We start from the raw sequence: 17920 nt of genomic DNA, 5'->3' as shown, positions 1-17920 counted from the left end.
CTCTCATAGATGCTTGGAGACTGAAAGTATTATTCATTATTTCATTTTTTATTGCTCACAGAGCAGACTGCTAATAAAGTCAGAAAAAAAAAACTGTAATCATTGGCAGACATAATATTTTCTGTCTATTCCTGTCCAGAGATATGTTCTTGTTTTAAAGACTAACCTTCTCGGGTCATCAAAGGGATCACTACAAGTCGTTTGGTGGAAATCGTGTCTTTAACTCTTTTGGGTATAGTAAACACTCCTTCTGCTTCCCTGTGGATGGTTCTGGAGACTGGCCTGGTTCAGGCCCTGGCTATACAGGGGAACTAATGAACATGTCATGCGTATCTTGAGTTTTCCAGTCTCTGGCACAGCTGTGGCACTTCCCCCCCTGCTGCGAGGCACAGCACGCTGGCCATTTGTTGGCAAGTTCATATTTCACACTGCAGGGAATTGAAATGATTGAACAGACAGAAGAAGAGTTGTATTTGCAGTAGCCTACGTATCCCCAGACTCTGATTTGGCATAAAACATCTGCTTCATGATCTGCTTCAAGGCCAGTTCCTTTCCTCCCACAAAGGTTACGACTTCAGGCAAGCTGTGCTTCCACTGGCAGGAGGAAATTTGCCCGAAGACTTGATTTAGTCAGAATCAAAGCATCCTGCCACAGAATTTCTTTTTTCAATTATCTCCGAAGAGGCAGCCAGACTTTAAATGTATCAGTATAATAAATGTAATGAAATAAGGCAGACACTCCTTTCCCCCTGTTGCTATCAATGGAAGGTGCATATACAGTAGTGTATCCACACCCGGAAGCCTGTGAAACTTACCTTGCTAACTGTCAGCACATATATTTTGGCAACAGCACATTGTAGGGATGGCCGTAGATTTCTTGTGGCGTGATAAATAAATGCATGCATTGGTTTTACCTGCAGTGTTTACATCTTTCAGACTGTAAAAGCAAATTGGCATGATGATGCTGAAAGTAATTAATATTATTTTTCATAGTGAAGAAGCATCATATAGCCTTTGTTTTGTGGTATGGTCCTAATTACTAATCATATTTACCCACATGATTTTGTTGTGCATAGTCATATTTTTTGTTCGAGACAGCCTTCGCTAGCCTTACAGACATATATACACAATTAACTCTTGCCATTTTATTATGCTAGAGCAATTAGATGCCATCCTTGTAATGAGAAACATGACATCTTCATCGCTCTCTTCTATATTTTCATGTTTTAATGCAGACATTTACCAGAATTGAATACAGTCTTCCTCCTCCTCCTACACACACACACACACACACACACACACACACACACACACACACACACCCCTAATTGAATATCTACATATCTCCAAGGAGTCCTGTGGGTGAAACCATGTATTCATCTTCTTTAGTTCTTAGGCCACTTTGGTTTAAGAGTAAGAACTGTTGCTTTTATGAAGTGCCTTTTTCTATAAAGTCAAAACCTCACAGCAGTGCACAGAAAGCCGATGGTATAAAGGAGCTAAGTAGAGTCTTTAATAGAGAGAGCTGGGTTGTAAGTGTTTTTGTTCCTACAGAGCAGATAGATTTGGCTCCATCTGTTCCATATTCATAACAAAGGAGCACACTTACAGGAGGGCCAACTTCCCCGGAGCCGCCTGGTAATGATCTTTTCACCCGAATGAAAGCATCTGAACCCAGTGTCTTGGCCCTGCAAAAGCAGCTAGCAGGATTGCCCTTCAGAATCTTGATTTCCTTGTAACTCAGGTTGACATAAATTTCCCCAATATATAGAGTGAAAAGAATTTACTGATTTCTCATCTTCCTACAGCCCTGTGTGGTTGGAAAGTTCAAAATGTATGTGTTTTACCTTCCCCTCCTGCAACCACAGAAGATTTGTAATTAAATAGAATTTGATACTATGGGGGAAGTTTGCACTTGAAGTATCTATAAAGGTATCACAGGGGAGAGGCTGTTCTTCAAACTTTTAAGTTGTTTCTATTCAGACTTTTTTAATCTTTTTAAAACTGGGGTTAATGAATAGAAATATGAGTTACACCAAATAAGGGAAAACCCCTGTTGAGTTTTGTAATTAGCAAACTTCAAAGCCAATTTCAATTGAGACCTCTTAGATTAAAAAGATAAGTTGACCCAAGAGTTTTCTTCCACTAAGCAGCGGCAAAATAGAATGAATTTTTCCTCAAAATGCCAAGTAATACAATAAATCTTCCTATTTGTATGACATGTGGAGTCAGCATAGACATATAAATGATTCCTTAAAACTTAAGTAGCACATCGGTATTACTATCATGGCTAATGGATAGAATACTTGTTTTTATATGTTAGCTGCAGAAATTTCTTAAGAAATAGAAACAAAATGTGAAAGGATGGTTATCCTTTTTTCCATTCTGCAGGCTTTTCATATGCTAGAAGCTCCTAAAAATGCATCATTGATTTATTTACTATACTACATTTTAAAGTTATAATTGTAATTTATCAATCTTTTATTATCCATCTGTGCATTATCTGATTGCTAAACTAAGGTTTCTGGCAAATCAAATAGTAAACAAGTCTCTCAATAAGTTTGCAGCAGTATTAAAGTAGGCAAAGTTTTCATCTAGCTAGCTATGAGATTGCTCTGTGCATTAGCACGAGGAAATAGAAAAGGTAATATTCACGGAGAGTGAAAAACATAGTAAATCAATCTGTGAAGATCTCAAGTTTCTGGAAGACCTTGTTGCCTTTGGTTATTTTTTGTAATATATAGCCTTGAATATTTCTGGCTAATTCAGTTTTCTATTCATTCACTTATTCACTCCTACCAAAATGTTTCTTGGGTACCTCCTTTGTGCCAAGCACTATGTTAGATTTTAGAAACACTGTGATATATTAAAAAATGGTTCCTGCTTCTGGAGCTTACAGCTTCATCAGGAAGTAGACAATAAACTAGGAAACAAACAAATCTATAACTGTCAGTTATACTAGTAGGGAGCTGGATGCAGTGCCAGAGAAACATGGAGATAGCTTTTGATTAGGTGGTCATAGGAGGCTTCTCTGAGGAGGCAGCATGGGATCCAGGACCATCCAGGACCTGAAAGGAAGTGTCAGGATGAATTTTTGATACACAGAAGGGTGGGTTTTATCTGAAAAATAAGTTTATTTAAATTTTACACTTAAAATTTGATATTTGACTTATTGAAGTTATAAATTTTTTTAAATCTTTCTAAAAATTTCAAATTTAGCCTATTCAGATTAGCTTATATATCTTATTCTATATATAAGGCTAGCAAATGTAAATATTTGGATTCATTTAAAACCTTGGTGACTTAAATAGACTTTAAAACATTTTAAGCTGAACTTAGACTTAGTTATTCTCTATCATTTAAAAATATTTTAGCTGTTTGACTGTAAAAACTTATTTCAGTAATTCTTACTGTAATAAATTAAATTTTAAAATATGATGAACCTTTAGTTCTCTTAAATTTTCTAAAACTGTATACGTAAATTATAGGTTTCGTCACTGCTAAAATTTCACTTAGTCACAAATCTAAGTTTATTTTTCCATTATATATTTTAAATTAGAATTGCTTGTCTGACCTGTTACTCAAGTTGGCCAAAGTTATCCCACAGTTTAAAAGTATTAAAGTACCACATTCACAGATGGCATTTTTTAATACACAAGAAATACTCATTCTATGGTTTTGACTCTTTAAAAAATGCCTCTTCTAAGCTCTGCTGTAGTTGAAAGATAGTTGTATCCCTCAGCACAGTTTGGGGGGTTATGTTCTTATGTAACATCTGAGGTGCTTTAACTTGCTGAGAGGTTTCTCTGATCTTTATGATTAGAGGAATTCAGCAAGGACAATGTAACCTTACCTGTGATCATGATTGTCCAGAGCCACCTTTTATCATTACTTGAAGAAGCCCATGGTCACTTGGATTCTAACCTCACTTTGCTTTTATTCTCTGTTCACTGGGAGGGGCCTGCAACCTCTACCCAAGCTATCACATTTGATTAAATTCTACATATCTTTGGATCTAAAGAAGCCCACATTCCTCTCTCTCTCTCTCTCTCCTTCCTTCCTTCCTGCCTTCCTTCCTTCCTTCTCTCTCTCTCTTCCTTCCTTCCTTCCTGCCTCCCTCCCTCCCTCCTTTCCTTCCTTCCTGCCTGCCTGCCTGCCTGCCTGCCTGCCTGCCTTCCTTCCTTCCTGCCTGCCTGCCTGCCTGCCTGCCTGCCTTCCTTCCTTCCTGCCTTCCTTCCTTCTCTCTCTCTCTCCCTTCCTTCCTTCCTTCCTGCCTCCCTCCCTCCCTCCCTCCTTTCCTTCCTTCCTTCCTTCCTTCCTTCCTTCCTTCCTTCCTTCCTTCCTTCCTTCCATCTTTAGTAGAGATGGGGTTTCGCCATGTTGGCCAGGCTGATCTCAAACTTCTGACCCTCAGGTGATCTGCCTGCCTTGGCCTCCTAAACTGCTGGGATTACAGGCGTGAGCCACCACGCCTGGCCTCTTTTCACTTATTTCTTACTTCTTGGGACCCCACACTCTTACAGATATGGAAATGCTACCTACTTGAATTTTGTATATCCCTGGCTTTGCCTGATTATTACATCAGTTTCCAAGATCATTCTATGAGAAGGAGCCAGCAGTGTGGGCAGGGGAGATTTCTAGTTCTAGGACAAGGACCTTTTTTGTTTTCTTAATTTCTTTGACATTTACCACTACCCCTCTCTTCACTTTTGTGTCCTAATCCTAAATTTTGGTTCATATTAGGTCAACAGATCACCTTGCAGCTAGAAGATTTTTTTTTTTTTTTTTTTTTTTTTTTTTGAGGCAGTGTCTCATTCTGTCACCTAGGCTGGAGTGCAGTGGTACAGACACGGCTCACTGCAGCTTTGACCTCCTGGGGTCAAGCCATTCTCCTGCCTCAGCCTCCCGAGTTGCTGGGAACATAGGTACACATCACCACACCTGGCCAATTAAAAAAAATTTTTTTTTTTATATAGAGACAGGGTCTCACCACATTGCCCAGGCTATTCTCAAACTCTCGGGCTCAAGCAATCCTCCTGTCTCCGCCTCCCCAAATGCTGGGATTACAGATGTGAGCCACTGTGCCTGGCCTCGACAGATTTTTTTTTAAATCCCTACAATAATTCTTCAGATCTTTATTGAACACCTGTTAGGAACAAAGCAATAGACTTCCCAGAACCAAGAACCCAAGAACACAACAACTTGGCATGGCTCCTGCCTTTGGGGGAATTTGCAACTCTAGTAGCAGAGATAAGATGTATTAACCAGTTCTAAAACAAAATAGAATGGGTTAAGTGCTAGTAAGGAGACAGAAACAGATCTCTGTGAGAACCTGGAGGAGGGTTATTGTGTTGGAGAAATGGAGACATACCTCAAGTGGCCAGAGAAAGTAGGGATTTTGAGAGGCAAAGGAAAGGTCACATGAGAAAAGGTGGACTTTCCAGGAGATTCTAGGAGGGAATATTGTTGGTACAAGCTATGAATGTATGCCAAAGAAGGGAAAAGAGTAGGAGGATAAAGAGGGAGCCTGGGAAGTTGAGGCTGCAGTGAGCCCTGATTGCACCCCTGCATTCCAGCCTGGGCCACAGAGAGTGACCCTGTCTCAAAAAACAAACAAACAAAACAAAGGAGAATAAGGTTGGGACCAGATTATGGAAAAGGAAACCCTGGCTGCTGTTCTGTGGTATGACAAATGGGAATGCACAGCCATTAACTTTTCTGGAGATAATCTGTCTCAGAGACAATCAGAGTAAACTGGAGTTTAGTCCCTGAGATTGGCTTTCCTTTTCTCCACTCTATCAACATAAAAGCCTTATCAAGGAAAGCATTTTGAGTGTGAAACAAAATGTACAATCCTGGTACCTAACGAATCCCTCCTTGGTAAAATTTCGTCTTCTACAGAGAGAACATTAATTTGTTCAGGCCTCTAGGATTCCATTTGGAGCCTGCAGCCTAAATGAATGGATATTTCTATCTAGATACTTGTAATACCACCAGAAATGATAGGCACTGGGGAGAACATGGCTTACTGGTTAAGAAATACAACCAAAGAAATCATTGATTTGTGTAAATAAAATAGATAATTACCCCCACCCTTTTTTTTTTTTTTTTTTTTTTGAGATGGAGTCTCGCTCTGTCGCCCAGACTAGAGTGCAGTGGCATGATCTTGGCTCACTGCAACCTTCGCCTCCCAGGTTCAAACAATTCTCTGCCTCAGCCTCCCGAGTAGCTGGGATTACAGGCGCCTGCCACCACGCCCCGCCAATTTTTGTATTTTTAGTAGAGATGGGATTTCACCATCTTGGCCGGGCTGGTGTTGAACTCCTGACCTAGTGATCCACCTGCCTTGGCCTCCCAAAGTGTTGGGATTACAGGCGTGAGCCACCACGCCCAGCCTGTTTTGTTTTCTTATTAGAGACAGGGTCTCACCCTGTCGCCTGGGCTGGAGTGCACTGGCACAATCATAGCTCACTGCAGCCTCAATCCTGGGCTCAGGTGATCCTCCTACCTCAGCCTCCCTAGTAGCTGGGACTATAGGCACTGCACCAGGCTAACCCAAATAGTATACAAAAAAAAAAAATTAAAGAGTGGAATGAGAACATTTATATATAGAGCAGCACAATATCCATGGACTGGTATGGGCATGGTGCGGGATCTATAGCCACCTCTGGGCTGGGTTTCTTTAGTGTCATCACTGTCGTGTCTGGGTATACAGTTGCAAAAGCAGTCTCAACACCCAGCCTAGTTTCCTGTCTGCAGGATTTACATCCTTGTTCTACTGTCCCTCTAGCTTAATAGCATGCTCATTGCTCACACTCTTAACATGGATTGAAAAAAGAGCTGAGAGATCTTAACATATTTTCAAAAGGAACAGGATCTTCCAGCACCCTAATTCTCTAAATTCTCTCAGCCTGAGTGTATATCCTCACATAAATATCTTCATCACCACCCTCACCCTCCAACAGATACAAAATAACAAATCAAACTATGGTAGAATCCGGTTTTTAAAATTTAGGCTAGAAAAGATCACACTTAATTACCCTTGTTTTTCTTATGACTCCTAAGTAACTTTTAATCACCACCATCCACACCTGAGTCCTTCCTCCTCCATATTTGTACTCAGAACTCACAACCTCAGAAGCCCTCAGCTGGGTGCCCCCTGCTTAGGGATGTCCCCATGCAGAGGCCCCAGTAAGTGCAGAGATGATGCTATCAATCTGTCGAGCAGTGAAACAATATTCTAGATCTGTAGGGATCACCTGAGTTTCTAAGTGCATTATAAAATTGTACTACCTCTCTAAAACAGGTCATACTTAAAATTTGTTTTAGAGAAGACGAAGCTAATGAGAAAACTGAGGCATAGTCACGTTAAGCAGCTGGCTCAAAACCACAAAATAAGTAAAAAAGAATGAACCAGGGAGAAAGAGAATCATGCATACGCTCAAACCGCTAAGTCATGTTTCTTAAAAGAACTCTCACCAAGGAGAATAATAATGAAAGGGGTTTTGAAAGGCTCACAGAAATATTAACTTTCTTCTAGGAGCTTCTTTGAATTGTATTAACTTGATGATTTATTAGTAATTTACTGTCATGCTACATTAGTGCTGTCTGATAATGACATTGTTTCTGTTAATATCGTACGAATGAGGAATGGGATTTGTGGGTTTGCTTTCGCTGCCTAACAGTTAACAGCCACCCTCATAGGGTATCACACAGAGGGGCAAAAGGAGCCTGTGGAGAAGAAATAATATAAATAGTTCCTCTTGTGGGATTCCAGGAATTCTGCCTTTTGTTGGAGTTTTTGTTTTTGTTGTTTTTATGGTTATTATGGGGCTTCCATCTGAAGAAGAGGTTTTCTAAGTGAATAATTCTGCCTATCTGGTTTGTTGGTGTTTTGTCTTGTTTTGTTTTGTCAGATAATACCTCTCTAGTACAGTAGGTTCACCAAAATAACCACAAACAAGAAAGAAAGAACTCGCTGACCTTAAAGCCTGAGAAAGTCACTTAAATATTGTGTGGCCTTAGGCAAGGCCAGGTCTCAGAGAATAGTTAGAACACTAGTTGATAATCGAAAACTTTTTCTTAACTGTTCAAAGATGTCATTGATTTTTAAAAATAGTAAAATATATAATAAGAAACTGAGCTATATTTCTTCATGTTAAGGAGTTTCTTAGACAATTAAAATGATATCTAAATATCATCTTGCTTTCTGTGCCTGTGTGGACTAGATTTCCCCACTCACATGACTGACAGAGGTGAAGTTTACATTCAGAATGTGAGATTTCTTTAAAGCTGTCTTAAATTTTCCTTAGGCAGAACTAGAAATGGGCCGGGCATGGTGGCCTCACACCTGTGATCTCAGCACTTTGGAAGGCTGAGTCAGGGGCATCACTTGAGGTCAGAAGTTCAAGACCAGCCTGGCCAACATGGTGAAACCCGGTTTCTACTAAAAGTGCAGAAATTAGCCAGGCATGCTGGCATGCACTTGTAATCCCAGCTACTCAGGAGGCTGAGACAGGAGAATCGCTTGAACCTGGTAGGTGGAAGTTGCAGTGAGCTGAGATTGCACCACTGCACTCCAGCCTGGGCGATGGAATGAGACACTGTCTCGGGGGGGAAAAAAAAGAACTAGAAATGCTTTTTATAAGGGGACATTTTAAAATCATTCTCCAAAATCCACGTTATTTTTGGCTCATACCTAAATAGATATCAAACTATATGAGACAAATCATCCCCTTCTTCAATAAGCAGCACAAACAAAGTTTGTTGTCACTGACTTTTTAAACGCAGGTAAAAGTTTGCTCATACTTCAGATAAATATATACAAAAAGCATGTTAATGTCCTATTGGAGTATTCCTAGAAATGAGTGGAAACTTGTCCTCAGCCATTCACTTGAGGTGGCTAAGAAAAAGTAATTGATCTACTGAGACTTACCTGCTGGAATTTAAATAATACTCAGGTTAGTTATTAGCAGTGAGAACTTTGCCTTAAGGGGGCAGAGAGATGGGAGGGGAGGGAAACCGTGGGTAGGATGGGTGGTGCTTCCCATTTCTCTTTTGTGTGTGGCTGCACAGCTGGAACTTATTTTACCTCCCTTGTCCTGAAGTTTACTGTAATTATTTGTTCCCTGTTACAGTTCCCTGGTGTTAAAACCAAGTTTTAACTTGCAGAATATGGTTTTCTATCCCTCTTGTTATGTGGTGGGAAACACATCCCTTTTCTTATTCTAGTTTTTAAAAGAAACATCCCCAGAGTCATATCAAAGTTTCTAATATTTACATGATATTCTTAATTTCTCCAAGGCCTGTATCTTTACTTAGCGACCTCCTTTCCAAATTTTACGTCTTGGGCTCTGACCTTAACCTGCCCATGATTTAAGTCTTGAGACGCAGTGGGCTGCAAGATAAGAAATGTGTTGGCAAATTTAGTAGCTCCTGGGGTGGCACCATGGATGCAAGCTTGGTAAACCGGGGCCATGAGCAAGTCATTAAAACGCATGACTTTTAAATCCCAGAAGTTAGAATGAGTGAGATGTATTTCATCATTAACACATGATTTTGTTCTTTACATGAAAATGCTTTTAAAAAAAGGGCACATAGCCAGTTGCAAATTGTTGCTCTAGTATTCTTCCCTAAGAAGAGGCCTAACTTTTGTTTTAAGAAGTTTTCTGTGGATCTGGTAACCATTTTCCAAGTCCATATGGCTTTGGTTAATCTCTATTCTGTTCCCACCACTTCTTCTGTTTCCCCACTCCACTCATGTACACAAACTGGATTTTATTGATTCATCAAATTCTAGGAGATATTTCCAGTAGTACCATGTGTTTAAATGGGCTTTACTTTTTCAGCATTTATTGTGAAAGGAATATTAATGCTTAATTCCACCTTCACCTGCCTAATTTGCATATTTGTGTTGTATGTTGAACTGCATGAAAAACCTACAGGGGAAAAAACTGGGCCGTGCTAACAGCTAATAGCCTATCTTTTCTTTTGACTTGCACAAATTGAGAAATATTGCCTGTGGCAAGCATAATGGAAAACTGCATTTTTAATGCTCCCACACACACTCATTTCTTTGAAAAGAAGAAAGCGGCTGAATATTCTTAAAAATAGAACTTCCCAAAGTACCCAGTTTGACATGGGACACAGAAAAGGAGGATTTTGGCTTTCAGAATTAAGATTTGAAGCTGAATAAGGTTAGGCAGAGATGTTAAGGTTGACTAATGAGTACAGTTTTGGGCCTGAAAATGTGAGAGAAATATATTTCCCTCCTTTTCTGGTAAAACTTTGGTTCTTCATGAAGAAGAATGGTTGTTACCTTGATGATTGGGGAACTTTTGAGTTGTTTAAGTCTCATAATCTTTGTATTTAACTTGATGGCCTGTGTAGAAGATAACTAATAGGAGTTTTTTGATAGTAAGAAAAGTTTTAACTTATTTTAAAATCCTTTCAGGTATTTTTAAAGACCACCTTTCCATTCTATTTCTCCTATTTGAAGAAAGGCATTCTCCTTAAGATTTATGTTCACATTTTATATCAGCTCATTTCGGTTTATCCAGCAATTTGGAGTTAAAATGAGACATCACGGTAATTGCAAAGAACAGCACAGGTTGGCCGCATTAGCAAAAGCAAATCAAGTTGCATGGGAAGGAAAATGAAAAACACTTTTTAAATGCTGGAGTGAGAACATTTAAATTGATATGTCTTGTTGTATTTCTTCAACAGCAGCTTATAATTACCTCTCTTCAAGGCATATTTTAAGTGGACTTGTAACAGTAGCTTGAAATGTAAACTAGTAAGGGATCCAGTTGTTGAGGCATGGCAGCAGAATCAGGAGTGCGCAGCTCTGTGGGAGCAAGGGCATGCTGGCCATTAGCAGAACATGCCGGAGTGTCTTAGTCCTTCAGTCCGAAGTCAGCTTTAAGCCTTTAATTACACAGATTTGTTAGTGTACAGCATTGTATCAGCTCTTGATTAAGAAATTACCGCCAAATTTTGTGGCTAAAACAACGTTTATTATTCCACAGTTTCTGTGGACCAGGAATCCAGGTGCAGCTTAGCTGGATCCTTTGAGTCTCTCCCGAGGCAACGGTCATCTCAAGGCTCAGTGAGAAGGATTCACTTTCCAGCTCACTCACCCGATTGTTAGCCAGTTCAGATCTTTGTGGGTTGTTGAACCATGACATCAGTTCCTTGTACCTCTTGGCTGGAAGTCTCCGTTAGTTTCTTGCTACATGGTCCTCTCCACTGGAAATCTCACAATATGGTACCTTGCTTCATGAGCAAAAGAGAGAGTGCACTAGAAGTAAGGCACAGTCTTTCGTAACATAATCAGAATGACATCCCCTCACTTTTGCCATGTTGTACTCATTAGAAGCAAGTTAATAGGTTCAGCCCCCTCTCAAGGGGAGGGGATTATACAAAGGACTGCCTACAGGAACGTGGGGATCACTGGGAGCCATGTCAGAAGCTGCCCATCACAAGCGTGATGGCAGTACCCGAAGGGATGTGTTCTCTGCTATGTCTGAATGATAGACCTACGGTGAATTGTGGTGTGGATGTTACGTATATTTGCATTGCTAAATATAACTTTTAGAAGTACTGATTTAGGGGCACTGAATATCGTCATTTTCTATACCAAATTGGCTCAGTGCTGAGTCATGCTCACCTGAGCCCCAGGAGACCAAGATTTTTGGGAAGGCTCAAGTTAGAGCCCCTGTCTGAGGTCATGGAACAGAGTAAAAGTAAGGGGCCCTCATGGCCTTATTAGCAGGGTACTCTAAACACAGAGAACCAGAGAGTCTCCAGCTTGTATTTCATTATGTGTTAAAAGGTTTTGATTGGTACTTTGCAGCTCATTCGGGGCAAGGGACTCTATGGATTGATTTATAAAGTTGCTATTAAGATAATGGAATGGGACGTTGTGCTTGTTTTAATTGTCCCCATATCACTACTCCCAACTTCCTGACTCCAACTTACACTTTAAGCAGTAAACTGAGTAAATGGATGTGAATTTGGATTATGTGGCAACTGTTTAAGACATTTCTCATTTTAGTTGAAAAATTCTGTTAGAAAATCCATGTATCTGTAGAGGAAGATTTCAGATCTAGATTTTTTTTCACCTGTTTGCAAGTCACTGCCTCTTTTTGGTTGCCAAAGCTTCGATTTGGAAATTTAGGGATAAAATGTCTTCTGTCCCAGTTGCTGGTTAGCTTCTGGAGGACCTGTGAAGCCTCTGATAAACATGTCTGGGACACACTCTTGCTCCCTGCCCAGAGCTGTGCTGGCTCTTCATGTAAACCTCAGTTGTCACATGGATCCCTCCAGGTACACTGAAGTGTGGTTCATATTTCTGTCCCAGGTTGAAGAAGCACAACACAAGGGCAGGGACAGTTTGAAATCTTATATATCTTTGCATGCACAGCACCTAATAAAGAAGCTGATACATAGTAGGCATTTTATTTTATTTATTTATTTTTGATACAGAGTCTAGCTCTGTTGCTAAGCTGGAGTACAGTAGCTCAGTCTTGGCTCACTGCAACCTCCGCCTCCTGGGCTCAAGCAATTCTCATGCCTTAGCCTCCCAAGTAGCTGAGATTACAAGTGTGTGCCACCATGCCCAGCTAATTTTTGCATTTTTCATAGAGACAGGGTTTTGCCAAGTTGGCCAGGCTGGTCTCGAACTCCTGGCCTTAAGTGATCCATCCGCCTTGGCCTCCCACAGTGTTGGGATTGCAGGCATGACCCACTGCACCCAGCCCATAGTAGGCGTTTTAAAAGCATTTGAAATGATAGATGAAGCTGCAGTAATATGTAATGGATTTTTATAATTATTCGCTATCAACTTTCAACATCGACTATTCATTTTCTAAGGAAAGCAGCACAAGAAGTTATATATAGTGAATATAATTTATGTATATAAATTTATATATATATTTATGTATATAATTTATGTATAAAATACTTACATATTTACTTTTAACTAAGATAAAGTTGGCCATAACAAAGTGATGTATCTCTAGAGCCGTAAGGTTTAATACTACCTACCTCCTGACAAAAACAAGGCATGTTTTAAGATTTTACTCCCTCATTTCCATCCTCAGCTCTATCTATTGCTCATAAATAGATTCTGAGATTTTCTTTATAAGTTTATTAGTGGGAATATTATATGTTTCAATTCCTCTGTTATGTTTTGTTTTTAGTGCTCAGTCCTCTGCCTTTTACTTGTAATTAGTAATGCACTTTTATATTACCTTATATCTTCAAATAGTACTAATAATTAATTATCTGTATTTTTCAGTTGGTATAAAGGCATCCTACATTTGTCAGCCAAGAAGTGTGGGGTGATAGAACCTTGAGCATAACATAGAGGAAAGCCACACTTCCACTTTATTAAACCTTACATTTAAAAAATGGAGTTTTGCTACTGTATGGAAAACGTTTTCATCTTTTTGGATTTTGTGTTTGTTTGTTTTTCAAGGTGTTATATAAGAAACCCAAGTTATACTGACCTAGTAAGGCACACTTCTTAGGTTGGCTCTAAGGGTCAGGAGTTTACTCCCTGAGCTCAGGCCAGTGATGCAGTGATGATCGAATCAATCCATGGCATGCGATCTGTGTTGTGTACTCACATATCACATTGTATGCTAATATTCTTTGTTCATAAATTTTTCTAAGGATTAGAGTATAATAGTCAAACAGGATCACAAGGCATCAGTCACATTTCCTGGTGATAGAAGATGAGGAAGTAATGGGGCAGGTTGTTAGGGAAGAGAGGTTTTTATTTTGTGTGTCATATAAATACAAATGCATTTCATATTTTTAATTCACAGAAGTATGGAGCACATCCAGTAGCTAAGACTATGTCCCTCCTTGAGAGCTCATGAGAGAACTCTCCAGGTTTTTCCTGGATGGCGTATCATTTGCTGTTTAGTTACTGCCATGTGCCCTACAATAATTTTCATGTCCTGGATTTATTTGTCCTAAATAAAAATCGGAAAGACCTGTACTAAATCCAAGAAGCTCCTCCCTAAACCAATTAAGCATTTGATTCTGTCTTCAGCCTGTTTATCTAGCAGTATCATCTGTAAAGTCAGTTATTTGCTTGTAGCAAATCAAGTTCACAAGGCTCGAAGTGAGTTCATCTCAGCTCAGAAATTCATAGAACAGCAGTGTGAACATCCATGTGTCACTTTTTTCACACTAACTCTCATGAATAAGACATATACTCCCTCAAGAACCCGTGGTTTTCCTAATGAATTGGAGTCACCTATGTGTACTGTATTTGTGACATGCACATTTGCAGTTGAGGTCCACAGGAAGGACACCATTTCCTGGATCAAACCACAGAGTGCAAATATTGTGCCCTAAATAACACACTAGTTACTGTAAATGTCAGTAGAGGGAGTTTTTCTGACTATGATTTAATGAAAGCCTACAGCAAAGCCAGCTGTTAGCACTTCTTAACTGCTTGTCAGAGCAACCAGGGGAGATAGGGAGGACCAAAAACACTTTTTCTCTATACTTTTGTTTGAAAATTAAAGTAGTTTTCAACAGGTGTTGAATAAGGACACTGGGGGCCCTATACTACTTGACATTATTTAGTTGGTGAATTTAGAAGTTCTCCTCCAGGAGGGTTACTTGGATCTAGAATTACATAAGGAGACTGTGTAAAATTTGTTTGGAAGTTTGTATATTGAATCCTCTCACCTGCAAAAGAAGCATTTTTGTGTTCTGAGCTCCCCATGAGGAATAATTTAAAAATAAAAATAAAGGAGAGAGAAGACACACCAAATGCCGATCCCTCTCTTTGTCACTTTGGGTATTGCCAAACTAATTGTAAGCCATGTGTGATTTGATTGATCTCATCTGCTTTTTCTGAACAAAGAAACCACTTGAAGGAAACACATAGGGAGGAAAGTATGCGACGCTCGTTTCTGTAATTTTTGTCATTTCTAGAATGCATTAGTAAATACATGTGGTTGTTAAGGGCCTTACTGCCCTTGGAAATTCCTTTGACATTTTGCTGTGTGTACAGAGGAGAGATAATCTTTCAACCATAGGGAAAGTTTACAGTCTTATTATCTTGAAAAGGAGAAGAAAGTTTCTTCCTCAAGTGATTTATAACTTAAAACATGCTGTCATGTCTTGGTAAGCCCACTTTATTAATTCCATCCTTCTCTGTGGCAAATTGAAAAAAAAAAATACACGTACCATTGCAACATAGTACTTTCTCAATAGCATATTGTACTTATAATAGGGTGATGGAAGTTACCGGGCTTGGGTTAGTCAGATAGAATTCAGAGCCAAGTTCTGAGTAAAACCTCTAATTGAATTACCTGCAAAAGCACTGACAGACAAGCTTTCAGTACGGACAAAGCTCTGCTTTCCCCAGCAGAAACAGGTCACGTTTAAGTCTGCCTTATAGCTCTCTGTTACTGGTTTTTGCCGGCACTTTCACCTCGGGCCTCTGTCGGGCCCCTTTTCCTGCAGCAGAGGAGGAGCGGCTCTGTGAAAGCTGGAGGGCTCACACGTTATCCTCTCGATTTAGAGAAAATTGATAACAGATCAAGTTAAATGGAAGAGACTTTGAAATAAAAATCCAAAGTATTTCTTCACAGATTACTCACATTCTTGCATGATTCTTTTATTGTATTGAAAAATCAGGATATGAAAGTAGCCTTTCTATAGCAGTGAGACCTGAAAAGTACTGTTTGTTTTAATTTGGAGGAAGAATTAGAAAAAGTTCCTGTTGTTCAAGTCAGGAAAGAATTTATTATCCATCCTTTGTATGTGAAAATGAAGAGTAATATGTTGTTGTTCTCTTCTTTCTCTCCTGCTCTCTCTCTGTGTTACCCACAGCCTCTGCAATCCCAGATAATGGAAGAAGGTCCTGTCTAAAGCTCAAAGTCTTTGTGAGACCGACAAGTAAGTTCACTAGAATGAGCTTCAGAGGGTGGCTTCACTGCGCATGCTTTATTGTGTGGTCTGGTTCACGGCGGTAAAACTTTTTTTACTGTTAAATCTTGTGTGGTATCTGTTTTGTATATCAACATTCATATTTTAGTTTTCATCATATTTTTTCTCATTCTTCATGATGCTTTTAAGTACACAGCAGTTGCTAACTTGTTGTTTCTTAGACTGTTGTATATGCAGAGCAAATGGGAACAATATTGGCATTTGGAACATGCCATTGATTGTAAGACAATCTCTACATAAAAAAAAGAAAAAAAGGAGAGAAAGAAAAAAGAAATGGGAGTTTAAGGGTGTCTTCACTAACATATTTGGCTGTTATCTCTATTTTTGTTATAGATAGCTGTATGAAAACTATAGGTGTTCATGATCGTGTTTTCGATGTTAACGACAAAGTAGAAAATTCATTAGAACCAGCAGGTTAGTATGCTTAGAGAATCTCTTTTAACAAATGCATCTATTTCTCTGGTGCTTCAGTATTTTTTTCCTTTCTTCCTCTCTGCATGTTTGCATGTTGTAGTTGTTCTTCTGCTTTTGCTCATTGCTAGCGATGCTAATATGACTTATATTCTACCTCATTCCTCCAGTATCTTTGTGCAATGCATGTTAGATAAAATAAAACTTTTCTTTTTTGGAATGGGTTTGAGCTAATGCAGTATCCTAATATAGAAGCCCCATCGGAATGCTAAAATCTCACTGCCTTTTACCATATCCTTAGAGCGTGCTGGCGAATCACTGTGAATATTAAAGGATCTGTTTTCATATAAGACACAAAACATTTCTTTGTATATGTTCATAAAATTTTATTTTTTATGTCCAAATCTGTAGATAAAAGCAATAAGACTATTGCACAAAATAGAAACTAATTCAACATATTTAGTTTTCTCTAGAAATTTACATGCATCATTGAACTGACCTAAGGAACTTTATTTAAATATTTTTACTATTGTCAATAGTAATTGGTCTGGAGAAGTATAATCACATTGCCGCCACAGATTCACACATCTCTTGCTGCCACAAATGTACCAGTAGCCTGTTGAGCCAAATGTGATCCTTGATTACCGAGGCAAAATAAGTTTTAAGGATAAATGAAACTTTTCTACGATTGACTTCCACACTTCTAACGTTTCCCATAACTAAAGAAAAATAAAACCTACCAAAGCACTCATTGAGGCATTTAGTCTGTCGCATACTATGGATAATAAGAACCTGTAAATATCCATTCGGTTATCAATTCAGTCTGGCCATTTAATGAAACTAGATTAACTGAGAGGAGTGGTCGCCCTCTGCCAACTGCTGATGGAGGGGTGTGCCTGGAGGCCCTGTGTGTTCCCTTCATCTGTGGTGTCCTCTTCTCCCCTACCTGCTCCAGATCTTCACTGGTTTCCTTACCCATCTCCCTTGATCATCTCAAAGCTTAAGGGAAATAAAATTATTTCCTCTTCATGGAGAGATTTGAGCCCCCTTATGTAAATGGAGGATTTTTTTTTTTTTTTGTAGAATTTATCTTCCTTATGGTCCTAGAAACTAACGGGCATTAAGGTCCACTTTTTCCTCCAATATTGTAACCAGGACTGCATAGTCAATGAGCCTTAGGGAAACTTACCCTGAGTAAATGCGGTGCCTCAGGACATACAATAGCTTTCCCGTTAAAACTGACAGAAAGAGTTAGAGTTTTTTCCCTGAAGCATTCTTGTTTTCTAAGGCAGGCATCTCACCCAGAGCGCAAACGAGAGGTGCGTACAATGAGCTCTCCCAGGTCTTAGTGGCTCCCCAGGGATCAGTTAGCTGCTTTAGAAAGTTTTAAGGAATGAATGCTGACGTGAAGACATTTTAATTGTGTCCTGGAAATCTGAAGCCATGACTTTGGCTTCTTAAGGTACCAGAGTCCTCACAAGCTCGGGGACTTGGGCCATCAGAGGATCTGCAAGTTACTCAGTATCTCCCT

At 39.4% G+C, this 17920-nt stretch overlaps 1 protein-coding gene across 5 annotated transcripts in view; it reads left to right on the top strand.

Moving 5' to 3' along the window:
• EFNA5 (ephrin A5) overlaps positions 1 to 17920 on the top strand; it is a 340008-nt gene that overhangs the window by 313306 nt on the left and 8782 nt on the right. For 4 of the 5 annotated variants that reach the window (XM_063612878.1, XM_055298024.2, XM_063612879.1 and 1 more), the window contains exons 4-5: positions 15862 to 15927; positions 16312 to 16392. In XM_063612878.1, the coding sequence (XP_063468948.1) occupies positions 15862 to 15927; positions 16312 to 16392 (147 nt within the window). The remainder of the gene's footprint in view (positions 1 to 15861; positions 15928 to 16311; positions 16393 to 17920) is intronic. The other variant, XM_055298025.2, reaches the window with a different exon arrangement.

Source organism: Symphalangus syndactylus, chromosome 11, assembly GCF_028878055.3.
Source record: "Symphalangus syndactylus isolate Jambi chromosome 11, NHGRI_mSymSyn1-v2.1_pri, whole genome shotgun sequence".
NCBI classification, from domain to species: domain Eukaryota; kingdom Metazoa; phylum Chordata; class Mammalia; order Primates; family Hylobatidae; genus Symphalangus; species Symphalangus syndactylus.
This window is presented reverse-complemented; position numbering and strand designations above follow the sequence as displayed.